Below are 20,446 nucleotides of genomic sequence, written 5' to 3' on the forward strand. Positions count from 1 at the left end.
CCAGAAATACGAACGACTTAGCCAGCATGCTTGTTTATTTGGGTGTTCAAAATTATCAGACACATCATCAGAGTTGGTCTGTCGATTTCATGTGACTGTACCAAATTTGGTTTTGTTGCAATTATTAGATTTTCTGTTAGTGAGCTATTCTTCGGTCTCAAATGAAATCAAACGGACTGTAGATATTTGCAAATTGAAAGATCGGCGTTAATACATGACACCGTTATATAAGTGATAAGTATTACATTAACAGAATCATAAACTAGGTACCTTCAGGTGTTGTCATTGGCGTCACATTTGAAGTTACAGGCATCGGTGTTGTTGTTGTTGACGTTGATGCCGATGTTGTTAGGGTAGTTGTTGAAATGGGAACCGCACCTGTTTTCCGAAACATTAAGATCAAAATTTCGCTATTGTAGTCGGAATGGACTGATTGTTATACTGGTGGTTGCAGATGTCAGTGTCAGGTATATCTTACCTTGGTGGTAGCAGATGTCAGTGTTAGGTATGTCTTACCTTGATGGTAGTAGATGTCAGTGTCAGGTATATCTTACCTTGGTGGTAGTAGATGTCAGTGTCAGGTATGTCTTACCTTGGTGGTAGTAGATGTCAGTGTCAGGTATGTCTTACCTTGATGGTAGTAGATGTCAGTGTCAGGTATATCTTACCTTGGTGGTAGTAGATGTCAGTGTTAGGTATATCTTACCTTGGTGGTAGTAGATGTCAGTGTCAGATATATCTTACCTTGATGGTAGTAGATGTCAGTGTCAGGTATATCGTACCTTGGTGGTAGTAGATGTCAGTGTCAGGTATATCTTACCTTGATGGTAGTAGATGTCAGTGTCAGGTATATCTTACCTTGATGGTAGTAAATGTCAGTGTCAGGTATATCTTACCTTGGTGGTAGTAGATGTCAGTGTCAGGTATATCTTACCTTGGTGGTAGTAGATGTCAGTGTTAGGTATGTCTTACCTTGATGGTAGTAGATGTCAGTGTCAGGTATATCTTACCTTGATGGTAGTAGATGTCAGTGTCAGGTATATATTACCTTGATGGTAGTAGATGTCAGTGTCAGGTGTATCTTACCTTGGTGGTAGTAGATGTCAGTGTTAGGTATATCTCACCTTGGTGGTAGTAGATGTAAGTGTCAGATATATCTTACCTTGATGGTAGTAGATGTCAGTGTCAGGTATATCGTATCTTGGTGGTAGTAGATGTCAGTGTTAGGTATGTCTTACCTTGATGGTAGTAGATGTCAGTGTCAGGTATATCTTACCTTGATGGTAGTAGATGTCAGTGTCAGGTATATCTTACCTTGATGGTAGTAGATGTCAGTGTCAGGTATATCTTACCTTGATGGTAGTAGATGTCAGTGTCAGGTATATCTTACCTTGGTGGTAGTAGATGTCAGTGTCAGGTATATCTTACCTTGCTAATACTAGATGTCAGTGTCAGGTATATCTTACCTTGATGGTAGTGGATGTCAGTGTCAGGTATGTCTTACCTTGATGGTAGTAGATGTCAGTGTCAGGTATATCTTACCTTGGCGGTAGTAGTTGTCAGTGTTAGGTATATCTTACCTTGGTGGTAGTAGATGTCAGTGTCAGGTATATCTTACCTTGATGGTAGTAGATGTCAGTGTCAGGTATATCTTACCTTGATGGTAGTAGATGTCAGTGTCAGGTATATCTTACCTTGGTGGTAGTAGATGTCAGTGTCAGGTATATCTTACCTTGGTGGTAGTAGATGTCAGTGTTAGGTATGTCTTTCCTTGATGGTAGTAGATGTCAGTGTCACGTATATCTTACCTTGATGGTAGTAGATGTCAGTGTCAGGTATATATTACCTTGATGGTAGTAGATGTCAGTGTCAGGTGTATCTTACCTTGGTGGTAGTAGATGTCAGTGTCAGGTATATCTTACCTTGGTGGTAGTAGATGTCAGTGTCAGTGTACCTTGATGGTAGTAGATGTCAGTGTATATCTTACCTTGGTGGTAGTAGATGTCAGTGTCAGGTATGTCTTACCTTGATGGTAGTAGATGTCAGTGTCAGGTATATCTTTGATGGTAGTGATGGTAGTAGATGTCAGTGTCAGGTATATCTTACCTTGATGGTAGTAGATGTCAGTGTCAGGTATATCTTACCTTGGTGGTAGTAGATGTCAGTGTCAGGTATATCTTACCTTGTGGTAGTAGATGTCAGTGTCAGGTATATCTTACCTTGGTGGTAGTAGATGTCAGTGTCAGGTATATACCTTTACCTAGATGGTATCTTACCTTGATGGTAGTAGATGTCAGTGTCAGGTATATCTTACCTTGATGGTAGTAGATGTCAGTGTCAGGTATATATCTTGATTACCTTGATGTCAGTGTCAGGTATATCTTACCTTGTGGTAGGTGTAGTCAGGTATATTACCTTGGTGGTAGTAGATGTCAGTGTCAGGTATATCTTACCTTGGTGGTAGTAGATGTCAGTGTCAGGTATATCTTACCTTGATGGTAGTAGATGTCAGTGTCAGGTATATCTTACCTTGGTGGTAGTAGATGTCAGTGTCAGGTATATCTTACCTTGACGGTAGTAGATGTCAGTGTCAGGTATATCTTACCTTGGTGGTAGTAGATGTCTGTGTCATGTATATCATACCTTGGTGGTAGTAGATGTCTGTGTCAGGTATATCTTACCTTGGTGGTAGTAGATGTCTGTGTCAGGTATATCTTACCTTGGTGGTAGTAGATGTCAGTGTCAGGTATATCATACCTTCGTGATAGTAGATGTCAGTGGCAGGTATATCATACCTTGGTGGTAGTAGATGTCAGTGTCAGGTATATCTTACCTTGGCGGTAGTAGATGTCAGTGTCCGGTGTACTGACCACTGCCAGTGTCTGTGGTAACTCACTGTGGAGGACACACTCTCCTGAGTCTGAATACGCCACAGAGACACACCTTTCCTCTTGATGACACAGAACAGAACATTCTGCCCGACTGGGAACCGTCGTGTTCCTTACAACGTAATCTGTGGCGGCTTTGCCACTGAATACAAGGTCAAACACCTCATCCACACATATGCTACTTCCCTGGGTACTTATTAACATACAATCCAACATGATCAGAACATAGAGAATACATGTTACACCATCAGGCATTTTTCGAAATTCTTTCAAACTTCAACGAAAATTGTCTCTTTGCGTCGTGCGTGCTTACATCTCCTCGCAAAATAATGTCTCCAAACTGCAAAGCACTTCAACATCGCCGTTGTTTCGTTTGATCTGGATCACTCATTGGTCGTCGTGTTCACAGTTGACTTGAGAATATCTTTTTACACATGTTTTCCTCATTTCAATGATTGGTTCACGCATGACTGGCTTCGCTTTCAGAATTGTTTCAGCAACGCTTAGTGTCATCAGGTGTTCACCAGGTGTCCATCAGGTGGTAAAGTGTCATAGCGACCTTTGTCTACCTTGGTAGATACGAGATAATCAACCTTTAAAAAAATCAGAAACTTTCGTGAATCATTTTACCCATTACAAATAATATATGGCGATGACAGTTGTTTAGGAAACGATGTGGACGAGGCCTAGAACTATTTCATTACTACATTACTCTAGAGATTATCAACTTTCCGAAATACACAGTAAAACAACATGCCTGATTGAACAAGTGTGCTCAGTGACGATATGATAAGCAAACTGAACACACCTGCAAACAAAGAATGCTTTGTGTGATGGCAACATGTTGATCTTAGTGCGTGGACGCATACAATCACACATGATGATAACTATCTTCTTAATATGTGAAAGTTTAACTTTCCAGAAACACCACATGGCAATCCAATGTCAATGTCAATTTACAAAATTACAAGACTGCAGAAGGCTGTTATGAGTACAAAGCATTTTTAGAAACTCCAACAAAGGTGTTTACTTGTTAATGAAATTTCTTTCGGTTGAGTCGGTTGTTCAATCTCTCCTGTGGTCTCGCCGGAACAGCTTGGACTGGATTTCTTGCTTTTTAATATCAGTATGCATTGTGTTTTGGGTATTACGATCTTGATCATTTTCTGTTGCCAGATGTGGCAGTATTGATGTGGCAGTCTTGATGTGGCAATCTTCATGTGGCAGTATTGATGTGGCAGTCTTGCTGTGGCAATCTTGATGTTGCAGTCTTGATTTGGCGGTCTTGTTATGGCTGTCTTGCTGTGGCGGTATTGCTGTGTCAGTATTGCCATGGCAGTCTTGATGTGGCAGTCTTGCTGTAGCAGTCTTGCTGTGGCAATCTCGCTGTGATGGTCTTGCTGTGGCGCTCTTGCTGTGGCGGTATTGGTGTGGCAGTATTGCCGAGGTAGTCTTGATGTGGCGGTCTTGATGTGGTGTTTTTTTCTGTGGCGGTCTTAAAGTGGCAGTCTTGCTTCAAGACTGAATGGTGTCATAGTGGTAAGTACGCTTCTGACACGCCAGCATGAGTGGATCTAATTGTAAGATGGTTTGTTGAATGGTTCCGAACCATGAGAGCTGACCTTCCGATACGAGTGACGTTACAGAATATGTAAATGTTGGTGAGTAAATGGCGGGGGGTGCCACAGGGGAACCCACAATGTGTTTGTTTTATACCTGGGCTGGCGGGTTTGCAAGAGAATTGTATATTGTTAGCTATACAATTATAAATTGTATATTGTTAGCTACTCTGTCACAAGAGATAAATCTACAGAAAGATTCTGCAGCTAATAATGCATTTTAAAATCAGTGTCCGGCTCTAAATTATATTTGTGGAGGTGTGTGGTCTTGTGACTCCTGAGAGTTTCTTGGACTTCAGTCCTGCCCCAAAACGAAGTACATGTGATACATGTGGTCTCACCTTAGGCAAGTGAATTTGTTCAAAATAAAATCATGTGAGTCATGTGGCCTTCTAGCGCCAAACAGGCAGCTTGGGTTATCGGGGGTAATAATAATCAGATTCTGATTACAGCGACCAAGGAGCTGTTTAGTGAGGTGGATACTAGGCGCTATATAAATGAATTACTATTATATTATTATTTACCGACCTTAAAGCTGCAATCCAATATTTAACGAATGAGTGGCAGTAGAGTTGACCAATGATCAATGACCAATGGGGAGAATGACCAATGAGGAAACGCGTGTGTCTATGTATCCCACCAACCATTAGAATGGAAACGACAAAATCCGTTCCACATTCATAAGAAATCTCTGGCAGAGTCGATTGTACACTGGTGACTGTAAGCATTATTAATTTTGCTTCAGCGGTATTATAGCTGTATGATGTCGTTTGTAAACAATTCGGCTCTGACCCAGACTTTCCAGTGATTGTCACCATGTTGATACGATGACAGAGCATGTGTTTATGAATCACTATGATGTAGGGATGATACCAGGTGAGCGGATCCTGCCCCTCCTGTGTCACCCGTCATAAACACATGCTAAGTCTAGTCAATTGTTTACCTGAAATAATTCGGGAACGTATGGTATAAGTCATTGGATTTGATCGCCTACTCCCCGATAGATACGTTCATACGTGTTCCCTTTGTGTGCAGAAACAGAAATATTTCAACACACGCCGAGTGGTCGGGACAACTAAACGTTATATCCGTCAGTTCGTTACACGCATGTTCGTTACAAACGGGGTTATTGTATCTTCTGATATCTAAAGGTTGTCACAACAGGAGTCATGTCTACTAAAAGTGGAGTCACGTATGTGGGGTACGTCTGTCAAAAGAGGAGTAGCGTCTTTCAAAAGAGGAGGCACGTATGTGGGGTTACGTCTGTCAAAAGAGGAGTCACGTATGTGGGGTCACGTCTATCAGAAGAGAAGTCACGTATATGGGGTCACGTCTGTCAAAAGAGGAGGCACGTATGTGAGGTCACGTCTGTCAAAATAAGAGTCACGTATGTGGGGTCACGTCTGTCAAAAGCCAGCATAGTATCTCTGCCACAGGCCAGAAAAATGTAAAGATTCGTCACATCTTGCAATGTCCATTCAATATAATGTACAGATTTCTTTTACTCTTTTATTTTTGACGAGTGTACACATCTAACTAATCATCTTTAATAGAATTGTTTAGTTTCACTGAGAAAATATCCAAAAACCTGTAACACTATTTCGATTTGCGTAGTGATCCTTTGTTTACATAGGTTGTACGGCTCCACGTGCTGTCATCGAAGCTGATGGAGAGCAAACGATGCAGCCAGTTTGATATCTAAATATGTACTGTCATAGACCTTACTGTCGCAGTTGTGGAAGAATATATATGTAACATTGTTAAACGTTATGAAGAGAGCGCCGAAAAGCTTTCGTGAGTCCAGTCTCTTCTTATTATGAATATGCGCGTTTGATTACAACCAAGAGAAAAGTCCGGTCACGTGATATGCAAATTAGCCTGTGGCAGTGATGTTATGTTAGTCATCGCTGTGCCGGAGTGTGCGGAGGTCACTGACCCTCTTTTTACAAAAATGGAAACGTCATAGAACACAACAGATGACGTCACAATTGAGCGTGACGACATTCGACCTTGGCCTTTGCCCATACTACGAGCCGCCATTTTTTTCAATGCTCAACAACGTACGAGTTTAAGTCGATGTTTTCATTGCTGCATGTTGTAATTTATGGTACACTAGTAAGGAGCAACGAAAACAATGGCGGCTGGTAGTGTGGACAAAGGCCAGGTCGAATGTCGTCATTTGTTTTATTCCATATTTGCAAAAAGTGGGCCATTGACCTCCGTCGTTTGTTGAATCAACAGCTGCTGGCTATACAGTAGGTTTAACCAACTTGTAGCAAGACACTGCATTTACTGGACACATTGGTGGGTGGGGTATGGACGATAGATACCATCTACATGTATATATGTACCTTTTCCTGACCGATTGAATACCGCAGGGGAATAACAGCTTGCCGCCCTGTATCACATATAGTCATGTCATGTCAGTTTTTAAGGTCGATCGCTGTAAATCTGCGCAGAATGTGAAATATTTTACTCACCCGCAAGACTTCAAAGAATCCGACAGTAAAACACCCCTGAACAGTTTTGTCTTGTTTGACGAGTAGGAGATGTAATCTCATTGCCCAAGAACCTCCTTCAAAAATTCCAGTTGTTGTGTGATAACTCTCCCCAAGTCTGGTGTTCGCTACGACTTCAACATTCCAGAGAGAGTTGTTTTTAAGACAACTGTTAGTGAATTTAAAAAAATTGTTCTACTTGTCGATACTACTGAAATGTAAGGTCGAATAGTACGTGGTTACCTACCTATAAGTAAAAAACCTGATCTTCACATGTGAGATGGCCCAGAGTGATGCGCCCCACGGGACACAAATGACCACTCACCCTGAACATGTGGAAAAACTGCATGCTTTGTAGAGCGTCCTGTATTTCTGGACAAGGAAAGATTGACTAACTTATCTGACTGGTGGTTAAATTGTCCAAATATCCATTGGCAGTGTGAGAAATAGCCACTGGCCCGCTAACCCGTGGCGAGTAGAAATCCAGTCGGGCCAGTTAATCTCCAAGTCACTGGCCCGACTGGCTAGTGAATTTTCATGGGATCATTTTTTTAATATATCACTCTCTCCGACTAGTTAAGTTATAATGCACTTTTAAATCATGCAAGATTATGGCCTGATAGAGGATGGCATATTAACTTTTTGTAACCTTTTGCTTAGTTTCTACATTCACGTGTTGGGCTAGGTAATTATTTTGTGGACTTTCAGGAAAACTATTTCGCATACTGTCCATTGGTAGCGTGGCCTTGTTGTCTGTCATTGGTAGCGTGGCCTTGTTGTCTGCCACTGGTAGCGTGGCCTTGTTGTCTGCCATTGGTAGCGTGGCCTTGTTGTCTGCCATTGGTAGCGTGGCCTTGTTGTCTGCCATTGGTAGCGTGGCCTTGTTGTCTGCCATTGGTAGCGTGGCCTTGTTGTCTGCCATTGGTAGCGTGGCCTTGTTGCCTTGTTGTCTGCCATTGGTAGCGTGGCCTTGTTGTCTGCCATTGGTTGCATGGCCTTGTTGTCTGCCATTGGTAGCGTGGCCTTGTTGTCTGCCACTGGTAGCGTGGCCTTGTTGTCTGCCATTGGTAGCGTGGCCTTGTTGTCTGCCATTGGTAGCGTGGCCTTGTTGTCTGCCATTGGTAGCGTGGCCTTGTTGTCTGCCATTGGTAGCGTGGCCTTGTTGTCTGCCATTGGTAGCGTGGCCTTGTTGCCTTGTTGTCTGCCATTGGTAGCGTGGCCTTGTTGTCTGCCATTGGTTGCATGGCCTTGTTGTCTGCCATTGGTAGCGTGGCCTTGCTGTCTGCCATTGGTAGCGTGGTCTTGTTGTCTGCCATTGGTAGCGTGGCCTTGTTGTCTGCCATTGGTAGCGTGGCCTTGTTGTCTGCCATTGGTAGCGTGGTCTTGTTGTCTGCCATTGGTAGCGTGTCAGTGACACCTGTATGGGATTCCACAAATATATCTATGCATGCCATCTAGTGAAATGAGACCCAGTGGTTATCAACATCCACATTTGGTAGTCACGCCTTTGCCTCAAATTGCCAATAGGCCCGGAACACGCAACATCTGAACAACAAAAACAAGTAACGCCCTTCAGTCATGAGAAAAACATGACCTTGACCTAAATGTTTGTCACATGGCCCATAATTTTCTGAGGTAATGGGTCACGTAAACCATCAGTATTCAAGTCATGATCGTACATATAAATACTCGACAAGTGGTAAGTGTAATAGGCTTCCCTCACAGCGAAAACAGGGTCCATTGTTTACTCAGCTGTATTGCATGTCAGAGCAGGTAGGTTGTATTGATGAATATTGTTTATATCATGATATTATATACATCTATTGGACCTACGGTGCCCAGTAGGTGAGTGAGTGAGTGAGGTTAGTTTTACATCGCACTCAACAATAGTCCATCTATATGGCGGCGGTCTGTAAATATTCGAGTCTGGACCACACAATCCAGTGATCAACAACATGAGCATCGATCTGCGCAATTGGGTGCCCAGTGTCCAGTGGGGCTATTTTCGACTTTGGATGCATATTTCGAGTTGGTCACTCGCCTACTCGCATACACATATAAACAAGCGCTGGAAACTGAGTCAAAGCAAGCTTCAAGCTTGATAGTGAGATGCCATAAATGTACATGTGCAGTAAGTATAGACATGAGGACAATAGCTACTCAGTATCATTTCATATGCAGCACAATTTATGATTTATTTTATATTCTTTTTGTGCACATTGACACATTAGATATACACTTGGAGGAACATATATAGGGACATGAGTGAGTATTGTTTTGTGCCGCTTTTAGCAAGGTTGCAGCAGTACCAAGAGTGGATATCGTGGGCCTCATACTATGTATAGCCACGTCTGGAGTCAACCCGGTTCTTCTCCGTGACGAGAGAAAGGCTTATACAAGGTAACCACACGTTTAACAATGAAGAAAAAACATAACCGTTCTCATCGTGAATATGTCAGATCATTTCATTAAGTTCTTTGACATTTTTGCTTGTGTCTTACACCATGGTGTAATAATAGCCCAAGGTAGAAATTGGCATTTTATTTTTTAATTATCAGTTGAACCAAGCTTTCTGGTATCATGTCAATGCATATGGAATTTAATCAAGTAAGACATAATTCAAAGACCCAAATTTTGTGAATTAAGAAAACAGAACATTTCTCTGAGTGATTTATTTATATCATAAATCTTGCTGCATAACACGATTGTTTGTATGGACATTGTCAATGCAAGTGCAACGGCGCTCAGTGCACAGTGCTCACAGCCCCAGCTCTTTCGTTTCAATTGAATATATTCCATAACATGCATTTATACCTAAGGTATAAGTCTGATTATTCAGACCATACGTGGGTGTAATGTTTGAAGCCCATTTCTGGTGTCACCCAACGTGATTTTGCTGGAACATAGTGATATGCCAATGGTTTGTTTATTAGCTTTAAACGAATCATAAAACGAATCACACTCTCGTGTAGTATTTGCAAAGTAAAGCTCAAGAAAATAGATAGAGGTCCACATGGATGTGTACCGTTGTTCGACTCTTGTCACACTGTGGCTGAACAAGTGTCTCACTCACTCACACACTTAGGTTCACATTCACTCTCCCAGAGTACATTATTCGAGTGCCACCATCCAGATCCCAGATCTTTCTTTTCATAGGAACTATTTCATGTTTATAGTCATAGTATATTTCATATCTGTAGCGTTGTTCTGCAGATGAACAGCGATCTACACAAGCAACTGATTAACGGTGACATGCATCAACCAATTCAGCAGGTCTGACCCGCGGCGTCTGCAACAACCATCGTGTGCTGAAGAAGACAAGCAAACCGAAACATGAGTCTCATTAACCTATTCAGACAATGACCTACATTTCAGCCGATCCTAATTTTCTCGTGTGAAAGTGAAAAGAGACACGACAAACAACTGTGGTTACACTGAATTCCAATTCCTTGTTTCATAAGAAAATGATATTTATAAATTAATTTTAATTTTAAAGTTTAGATAGATCATATTTCTAGATTCTATGTCGAGGTTTAGGCAGCATGTCTTTTAACTAAGACGTCACAGACTGCCCCGTTTGAAGAGGTCGTAAAATGATTCACAATTCATCTGGCTCACTGGTTACACCTGTTATGGTCGTTTTGTGCTTATTAAATGCATTTGTGTAATGTACAATGTGATTGATATAATATCAAGTCCGTACCAGACCGCCAAACCTTTCTAGCGGCAGAGTCTCGTTTTAAGTTTCCATGATTTCCGTTTGTCAGAGCACCCTGCACGACATGTTTGCAAGTAGAAGGAGCGTAATGTTGCAATATACAAGTGATTAGATGTATCAAATAATAATGATAAATATTTACGTATCCAGTTGAAGGAGTTGGTCTCAAAATTCTGTACTGGTCATTGTACTAAGTTGCGCAATAGGTCGGAACCCAGTCAGCAGGAAACGAGACTGTTGTGTAATCAATGTTTTGACTTGGTAAACAGCGATCTGAGAACCGAGACGACCTGAGTTTGTATGGATATGACTACATGGTAGACAAGGGGCCAACGTGGAATTATAGGTGTGGGCGATAACGTCTTGCAGGGGAAACCTATTATGAACTGAGTATTGCTCAGTTAGACCGAAATACTTGCAATGATGTTGTGCCACAATGAGTGGATCAGTGGTTTAAACAAATAGTTGTTTGGAAAACATCACCTGACAGCGCATATGCATACATTTATTGTGTAAAAGGGCGCACATGTCATCTCTAAAAGAATTCCCTTTGAAGCTTGGGCATCACGATCGCTCAGGCCAAAGGTTATCATGTGTGCATCGCACAGTGCTCACTGGCTATTTCTGTTGCAGAGAGGTTTCCAGACTACATATGGCACTTAGTTTTGTCTTCGTTGCCTTCTTGGCAACAGCTGTAAGTGATGTGAGAGCTGCACAGTGCGCATGCGCTACCGGAGATGTTTATGTTTGCTCCGGTGTGGGAACGAGGCATTCGATACTTGGCGTCTTGAGAGTCTGGCGCTGCACCCCCTTTGAAGGCGACCGGAGGTATGGTTGGGTTCGTGTCAACTTCAACGGCAGGGTAGGTATTTCATTATCAACTTAAATGTCTTTAGCATGAGGTATTTGTGAGTGAAGTGACTGTCATTCGTGTTATTCCGGGACAAGCCGAATAGCGACTAGTGCCCCTCTGGAACGATTTCATATTGGCGCATGAACTACTTTAAACAAGAACGATAACTCTATTCCTGTTTGATTCTAATGGAACTAATATCACCAATGCACTCGTATATTGTATTGCTGTTGTGATACAAATACAAGAAGGTGAAAACATATTAAACACATACTCGAACGTAATTATTACCAGCTGTTTATATATATATATAATATATTCTTCCAAAAAAGAAACGCATATAGGCATTTCAACTGTATTTTTATGTTTATTTTGAAACATCTTGTAGGATTTATGAGTCAATGAAATATAGCGAAATTGCACACAGGGAATGCTGACTTATCCGTCTTTGGCACCAACTCGATCAAAGTCAGTTTGAGTGTCACATGGAGACGTGTGGTGGCGCTGAAGTCAATACCTCGTGTGACCACCGTGGGCATCCAGAACTGCACGGCATCGCCTCGGCATCGAACGAATAAGCCCTCCCCCAATGGCGATATGACGGTTGGCTTCACTTAGACGTGGCACTATACGCCGAAACTGAAAATCATGCTGTTAAATACGGGTATTTTACGAATGGTGCGTTTTGTTGTAATGTTTCAAAACATAAACACCATAGGACTCATAAACAGAGCAAAACCTTTTGTAAAATGAATTACGTTTTAATTCATTGCTACATGAAATTGCTATGTTCATGATGCGGGTTAGAATCCCCACATGGGTACAATGTGTGATGCTCATTTCTGGGGTCCCCCGCCGTGATGTTGCTGGAATATTGCTAAAAACGGCGTAAAACCAAACTCAGTCAGTCAAACCCCTGGTTGAATTTAATCATGAATAATATTATGTTGAAAAATGTATGAATGACCCCCAAAACGTCAGACTAAAATATCCCCCCAGAGATGTGAAATATAAGCCAGATGTTAAACATTAAAGTTGACAAATTGTATATAGATATAATATTATTGTTTTGAAATTCGTAGCGATTTCCTAACAATATTTCCTTAAAATGTTATGCCGTTAGAGCTGTTATGCAAACAAACGCACGTGCGTGTATTTAATTCTCTCCATGTCAAACGTATTATTTAGGAGATAAACGTACTGTGTTTTGAAATTAAATGAATGTTAGACCGAATTGATAGTCTCTAAATTTCATTTGAAGCCGAACACAAAAAGGTTAAACGTCAAAGGCCTTTAATCTCATACAGTCAACTGAGCGAACTGTTTAAAAAGGCGTAGAATTCCAACTTTCTCACTTTCTCCAGATTGTCTAAATCTTCCAAAATACTTTTACATCCAATGTAACATAGATTTGCCTTTTAGTTTCTACAGAATCTTTGTCAATTGGTCGCCAGAGGTGGACGTTACACCCCTAAATGATGATGGAGCGGTTGTCATATGCTTATGCTTACTAGTTACCTTTAAATCCAGAAGTAATTATTTTTCACGCTTTTCCCCGAATATCTGTGTTACAATATCTTTTATACAATTATTTAAAGGATTTAATGACATTGTGATACCCATTGCAGAACGGGTGGATTTCGGGACGCTACGTGAACATTCGGACTTGTTCGGGTAGCTCCGGCACATCGGGTAAAAAGCTACTTCAGTCATCTAGCTTTACCACAATGTATCCTTCATCTGTGTTTGTTATTAATGTTAAATCATAACTTTTTTCGAAGCTCATCTTAAAGGAATTTATGAAATCCATGAAAATAGTATCGCAGACATAAAGAAATATCACCCTGATCAAACAATTGTTTTACAAGAGTCATCTGTTTATCATACAATTGTACAAAAAAGCATGATCGGTTGCACATTAAACATTTTGAAACATACACACGAAAATAGGGTCGACTGGAATGTTTCTCGACATAAAGGGAGCGATGGCTGGCTCCTCTCTTGTCGTACAGATGTTACCTGGACAAAAGTGTTACTCTTTATAGGTAGCACCGGCTCTGTCTGTCCCCGCATCATCAGCAGGTCCGAGTGGGGCGCTAGACCCCCACGGTCTACTAGCAATCTTGACGGGCCTGTGGAATACGCCTTCATCCATCATGGAGGCAATGGAGCCTGTTCCAGTCAGAGCTCTTGCTCCGCCATTGTCAGGAGCTATCAGAATTACCATATGGACACACACGGTGAGTGAGGGAGTCAACCTGAGTGGGCGAGTGAGTCAATCTGAGTAAGTGAGTCAAACTTGAGTGAGTGAACCTGCGTGAGTAAGTGAGTCAACCTGAACGAGCGAGTGAGTCAACCGAGTAAGTGAGTCAACCTGAGTCAGTCAGTCAACCTGATTGACTGAACCTGAGTGAGTGAGAGAACCTGAGTGAGTGAGTGTGTGACAAGTGTCGAGACATTCTGTTTTCTCGGGCTTTACAGTGCAAATATATTTATAACACAGGAGCCTGAAGGTGGAAAACAAACCTCTTAACAAATTTGCTGTTTTTGTCCTATTTAAAGCTAATAAACAAGTCATAAGTATATCATTACACAGAAACAAATACTTGACACGTGATTCCATTTGTTCTGAGATAACCAAACATTTTTGATGATCGTAAATTGCTGAAAATGTCTGTACATGTATGTTGTCAATGATGAATTGCTTGGATGTTCAGGTTCAGACTGCATATGTGGTTACACTTCAGGCTGGAGCGACATCGGCTACAGCTTCCTCATAGGCGAGGACGGCAACGTCTACGAGGGTCGTGGCTGGGACAGGACAGGGGCTCACACCCGGGGCTACAACAGTGTTGGTCTGGGTAAGTTAGTGACTGGACAGGGGCTCACACCCGGGGCTACAACAGTGTTGGTCTGGGTAAGTCAGTGACTGGACAGGGGCTCACACCCGGGGCTACAACAGTGTTGGTCTGGGTAAGTCAGTGACTGGACAGGGGCTCACACCCGGGGCTACAACAGTGTTGGTCTGGGTAAGTCAGTGACTGGACAGGGGCTCACACCCGGGGCTACAACAGTGTTGGTCTGGGTAAGTCAGTGACTGGACAGGGGCTCACACCTGGGGCTACAACAGTGTTGGTCTGGGTAAGTCAGTGACTGGACAGGGGCTCACACCCGGGGCTACAACAGTGTTGGTCTGGGTAAGTCAGTGACTGGACAGGGGCTCACACCCGGGGCTACAACAGTGTTGGTCTGGGTAAGTCAGTGACTGGACAGGGGCTCACACCCGGGGCTACAACAGTGTTGGTCTGGGTAAGTCAGTGACTGGACATGGGCTCACACCCGGGGCTACAACAGTGTTGGTCTGGGTAAGTCAGTGACTGGACAGGGGCTCACACCCGGGGCTACAACAGTGTTGGTCTGGGTAAAGTCAGTGACTGGACAGGGGCTCACACCCGGGGCTACAACAGTGTTACAACAGTGTTGGTCTGGGTAAGTCAGTGACTGGACAGGGGGCTCACACCCGGGGCTACAACAGTGTTGGTCTGGGTAAAGTCAGTGACTGGACAGGGGCTCACACCCGGGGCTACAACAGTGTTGGTCTGGGAAAGTCAGTGACTGGACAGGGGCTCACACCCGGGGCTACAACAGTGTTGGTCTGGGTAAGTCAGTGACTGGACAGGGGCTCACACCCAGTGGGCTACAACAGGTTTGGGTCAGTGGGTAAGTCAGTGACTGGACAGGGGGCTCACACCCGGGGCTACAACAGTGTTGGTCTGGGTAAGTCAGTGAAAGGACAGAGACTCACACCCGGGGCTACAACAGTGTTGGTCTGGGTGTTGGTCTGGGAGGAAAGTCGGTGAAAGGACAGGAGACTCACACCCGGGGTACAACAGTGTTGGTCTGGGTAAGTCAGTGAAAGGATAGAGACTCACACCCGGGGTTAAAACAACGCTGGTCATGTACTGACTAACTGAGTTTTGTTTTACGCCGCTTTTAGCAATATCACGGTGGGGGACACCAGAAATGGGCTTCACATATTGTACCCATGTGGGGATTCGAATCAGTGTCTTCGGCGTGACGAGCAAACGCTTTCACCACTAGGCCACCCCATCGCCAACTTTCTCATGTAGGTCATTGACATGACAGATACTCACACCCGGGGCTACAACAGTGTTGGTCTGGGTAAGTCAGTGACTGGACAGGGGCTCACACTCGGGACTACAACAGTGATGATCTGGGTAAGTCAGTGACTGGACAGGGGCTCACACCCGGGGCTACAACAAGGCTTGCGTGGGTACGTTAGTGACTGGACAGGGGCTCAAACCCGGGGCTACAACAGTGTTGGTCTGGGTAAGTCAGTGACTGGACAGGGGCTCACACCCGGGGCTACAACAGTGTTGGTCTGGGTAAGTCAGTGACTGGACAGGGGCTCACACCCGGGCTACAACAGTGTTGGTCTGGGAAAGTCAGTGACTGGACAGGGGCTCACACCCGGGGCTACAACAGTGTTGGTCTGGGTAAGTCAGTGACTGGACAGGGGCTCACACCCGGGGCTACAACAGTGTTGGTCTGGGTAAGTCAGTGACTGGACAGGGGCTCACACCCGGTGCTACAACAGTGTTGGTCTGGGTAAGTCAGTGACAGGACATGAGCTCACCCGGGGCTACAACAGTGTTGGTCTAGGTAAGTCAGTGATTGGACAGGGGCACACACCCGGGCTACAACAGTGATGGTCTTTGTAAGTCAGTGAAAGGATAGAGACTCACACCAGGGGTACAACAGTGTTGGTCTGGGTAAGTCAGTGAAAGGACAGAGACTCACACCCGGGGTACAACAGTGTTGGTCTGGGTAAGTCAGTGAAAGGATAGAGACTCACACCTGGGGTTAAAACAGCGCTGGTCATGTACTGACTAACTGAGTTTGGTTTTACGCCGCTTTTAGCAATATCACGGCGGGGGACACCAGAAATGGGCTTCACACATTGTACCCATGTGGGGATTCGAACCAGTGTCTTCGGCGTGACGAGCAAACGCTTTCACCACTAGGCCACCCCATCGCCAACTTTGTCATGTAGGTCATTGACATGACAGATACTCACACCCGGGGTACAAGAGTATATGGTTTGGAAAAGCCAACAACAGGACATTAGCTCACCCGGGGCTACAACAACGGAGCTATGTAGTGTTGGTCTGGGTAAGCCAGTAACAGGACAAGGGTTCACAAATAAAGCTACAGCAGTGTTGGTAGGTGTAAGACAGTATCAGGACAAGGGTTCACAAATAAAGTTACAGCAGTGATGGAAGGTGTAAGCCAGTAACAGGACAAGGGTTCGCAAACGGAGCTATGTAGTGTTAGTAAGAGTAAACCAGTGACAGGACAAGGGTTCACAAACGGAGCTATGTAGTGTTGGTAAGGGTAAGCCAGTAACAGGACAAGGGTTCACAAACGGTGCTATGTAGTGTTGGTAATGGTAAACCAGTAACAGGACAAGGGTTCACAAACGGAGCTATGTAGTGTTCGTAGGGGTAAGCCAGTGACAGGACAAGGGTTCGTTCACAAACGGAGTTATGGTAGTACTAGTGTTGGCGAGGGTAAGCAAGTAACAGGACAAGGGTTCACAAACGGAGCTATGTAGTGTTGGTAGGGTAAGCCAGTAACAGGACAAGGGTTCACAAACTGAGCTATGTAGTGTTGGTAAGAGTAAACCAGTAACAGGACAAGGGTTCACAAACGAAGCTATGTAGTGTTGGTAGGGGTAGGCCAGTAACAGGACAAGGGTTCACAAACGGAGCTATGTAGTGTTGGTAGGGTAAGCCAGTAACAGGACAAGGGTTCACAAACGGAGCTATGTAGTGTTGGTAAGGGTAAACCAGTGACAGGACAAGGGTTCACAAACGGAGCTATGTAGTGTTGGTAAGGGTAAGCCAGTGACAGGACAAGGGTTCACAAACGGAGCTATGTAGTGTTGGTAGGGGTAAACCAGTAACAGGACAAGGGTTAACAAACGGAGCTATGTACTGTTGGTAGGGGTAAACCAGTGACAGGACAAGGGTTCACAAAAGAAGCTATGGTAGTACTAGTGTTGGCGAGGGTAAGCCAGTAACAGGACAAGGGTTCACAAACGGAGCTATGTAGTGTTGGTATGGGGTAAACCAGTGACAGGACAAGGGTTCACAAACGGAGCTATGTAGTGTTGGTAAGGGGTAAACCAGTGACAGGACAAGGGTTCACAAACGGAGCTATGTAGTGTTGGTAAGGGTAAACCAGTGACAGGACAAGGGTTCACAAACGGAGCTATGTAGTGTTGGTAAGGGTAAACCAGTGACAGGACAAGGGTTCACAAACGGAGCTTTGTAATGTTGGTAAGGATAAACCAGTGACAGGACAAGGGTTCACATGTCTGTTGTATTTCACCTATTCAGGTTTCTGTTTCATCGGTAACTTCATGACGCGTGCCCCAAACAGTGCGGCTATCAACACTGCCAAGGCCCTTATTGCTTGCGGCGTCAGCATGGGCAAGATTCGGTCCAACTACATCCTCAGAGGCCACCGCGACATGGGCAGGACTGACTGTCCCGGGACAGCTCTGTACAACATCATCAGAACATGGCTGCGCTATTGAAATGTCCATTTCACAAGACATATATTAATGGTATGTCATTTTGAATAAATTTGATGATAGACTGAATTTCATTAGTTTTGCAAACTATAGTGATCATTGTAGGAACACTCACCAAATACAGGGAAGTTACTCAACGTTTAAGCATTACCGTTTGTGTCTAGAATTAAAATAAAATTTATTTTGTTTGTTTTTGTTTTTCTTATTTGATTTTCAATGTTGCTGTGGACAATAGTCTGCATGTCCGTTTTGTTTTTTGTTTTGTTTGTCGTTTAACGCTGCAGTCAGCAACATTCTCTTCTTTGAGAGGCATTGTAGAAGTTGTAAAGATGAAGGAAATCAAGGTTCTATTGATAGTGACTTGCTTCATAGCGACATTAGTACCTACACCGAAACGTCGCACTCATTTGCAATAAAGAAGTTGACTATCCATACAAGCTGGTTTTCCTTAATATTCCCCCTATGTGGCGGCAGTCTGTAAATAATCGAGTCTGGTCCATACAATCCAGTGATAAACAGCATAAAAATCGATCTACGTGCTTCGGATACGATGGCATGTGTCAACCAAGTCAGCGAGCCTGACCACCCGATCCCGTTAGTCGCCTATTACGACAAGCATGGGTTGCTGAAGACCAGTTCCAGCCCGGATTTTCACGGTCTAATGTCTGACTCCAGTTACACGTATATATTACGTAGGTACCTTAATTATAGTCATTGGGTTGTGGTCGAAGCAAGTTGATGGGTCAACGTTTGTAAATCTGACCATTCTTTATAATTTCGCGGGAACTTTGACTTTCATCGACTGCTTGACTTGAAAATGTAAGAATTCGTGTCCAGCAATGGCTTCTTAAAAGCAAGCATTAGCTGTAAATGTCTCCTGAACAAGCGTCGACCAATCAGAGGGCCTGCTTCGACCACACCTCGCACCTCTGCGGACCTATCGTCATCCATTTGTGACCAGATCGTTAAGTTGAGCATCAGAATCGTCTTTCAGTCGACTTGTAGAAATGACAATAAATGATTGGTAGCTGTCGTGAGTGCTGATCCATAGGCCAATCATCCATGAATATGTGTACATTCGATTGCATGTGGTGTTAGCGTAGCGATCGGCAAAGCAGGCGGGTGGGGTGCATCGAAGCGTCCGGCCTTGTCATGATTCATTGTACTATGAAGCGGTGTTCATCTCAAAAAGATTTTTTTTTTCATCTTAAATCCTCTCAAAGACACGAGGTCCTGTGATTTAGGAACCTAATCGCCAGTGCACAAATTCAACCGTCTAACCCACTCAGCCAATGCCGCTTCCACAAAAATGACAACCGGTAGTCTAGACCACGGATTTTGTGTACGGCTCCAACACATGTTATATTTGGAACTACACTTTCTCAGTAAAGTACAGATTCTAGTACTTTCGTTGGATTGTGTCATACCCATAGGGCGTGGGTTCCCGGGTGGGACTTAAAAAAAGAGTTTTACTGAGAAAGTATATTACCAAGTATTAACATGTGAAACATTTGACCAGATTCTAAATGGCATTGTATATTCATATTTGAAATCACTTCGGAAAAATATTTCATTGACTGTGGGAACGAGTTTTTCTAGCAGTAGAGACGGTGACTGGAAGTAATGTCACCGTGCCCTGCGTTAAACCTATACAAAGTGTGTTAACTAGGGCGAATCAAAGTTGAAGCCGCTCTCAAATTTGCAGTATACTAAGAGGCCCAAATGAGGTAGTGGCAAATGGTAATTTCATCAAAGCATGATGAAATCTTCAGCACATACTTCCAAGTGTGTTGTCATCAGTAGGGGATGTACGAAACAATGTTTACGAATCCACCACACTTAAACACAGAAACACACTCGTTTATGTTGTCATAAACGATTGTTTAGATTTATAACAACCTTGATCAGGCCCCTTGCTTGTCACAATAAGGATGTATATTACATCAGGTGATCAGTCTGTCCTCGATATCACAACCCAGCCGCACCCGACAGAGAGCAGTGTAGGTAAAATGGTTCTTGCTCTGTTGAACATATTGGTGTGTTGTTACATACATATCTGTGTTCGTGATAAGATGAAACGCTCCAAGTGGAATACACATACAATATGCATAGATCTAGAAATGATAACAACATAGACAGCCGTAACACATTGTAATCCATTATGTGATATACAGGAGATACTAAGGCACCTAACCCGTGAAGATCTTGGTTAAAGCTGATATTCAGTAACCCATGCTTGTCGTAAATGGCG

General features: G+C 43.5%; 3 protein-coding genes across 4 annotated transcripts in view; 2 read left to right on the top strand and 1 right to left on the bottom strand.

The window, feature by feature from the left end:
- Nucleotides 1-20,446, bottom strand: part of LOC124273577 (cell wall protein DAN4-like) — a 33,984-nt gene that overhangs the window by 7,330 nt on the left and 6,208 nt on the right. Inside the window, exons 2-3 of the mRNA XM_046708863.1 lie at nt 2,834-3,481; nt 271-378 (exon numbers count right to left, since the gene is read on the bottom strand). Of these exons, the coding sequence (XP_046564819.1) occupies nt 271-378; nt 2,834-3,143 (418 nt within the window). The 5' untranslated portion in view covers nt 3,144-3,481. The remainder of the gene's footprint in view (nt 1-270; nt 379-2,833; nt 3,482-20,446) is intronic.
- On the top strand, nt 8,702-18,383 carry LOC124273580 (peptidoglycan-recognition protein SC2-like). The gene is made up of 6 exons (XM_046708867.1): nt 8,702-8,778; nt 11,357-11,585; nt 13,205-13,268; nt 13,622-13,816; nt 14,324-14,437; nt 17,999-18,383. The coding sequence occupies exons 2-6, from the start codon at nt 11,376-11,378 to the stop codon at nt 18,196-18,198; spliced, it is 783 nt and encodes a 260-aa protein (XP_046564823.1). The 5' UTR covers nt 8,702-8,778; nt 11,357-11,375; the 3' UTR covers nt 18,199-18,383.
- The window catches only part of LOC124273578 (peptidoglycan recognition protein 1-like), a 197,772-nt gene continuing 197,453 nt past the window's right edge, over nt 20,128-20,446 (top strand). The window contains exon 1 of one of the 2 annotated variants that reach the window (XM_046708864.1): nt 20,128-20,199. The gene's annotated coding sequence lies outside the window, so the exon portion shown is untranslated. The remainder of the gene's footprint in view (nt 20,200-20,446) is intronic. The other variant, XM_046708865.1, reaches the window with a different exon arrangement.

The sequence above is a fragment of the Haliotis rubra genome, unplaced genomic scaffold (genome assembly GCF_003918875.1).
Source record: "Haliotis rubra isolate DU_JTF1 unplaced genomic scaffold, ASM391887v1 Scf182, whole genome shotgun sequence".
Lineage (NCBI taxonomy): Eukaryota > Metazoa > Mollusca > Gastropoda > Lepetellida > Haliotidae > Haliotis > Haliotis rubra.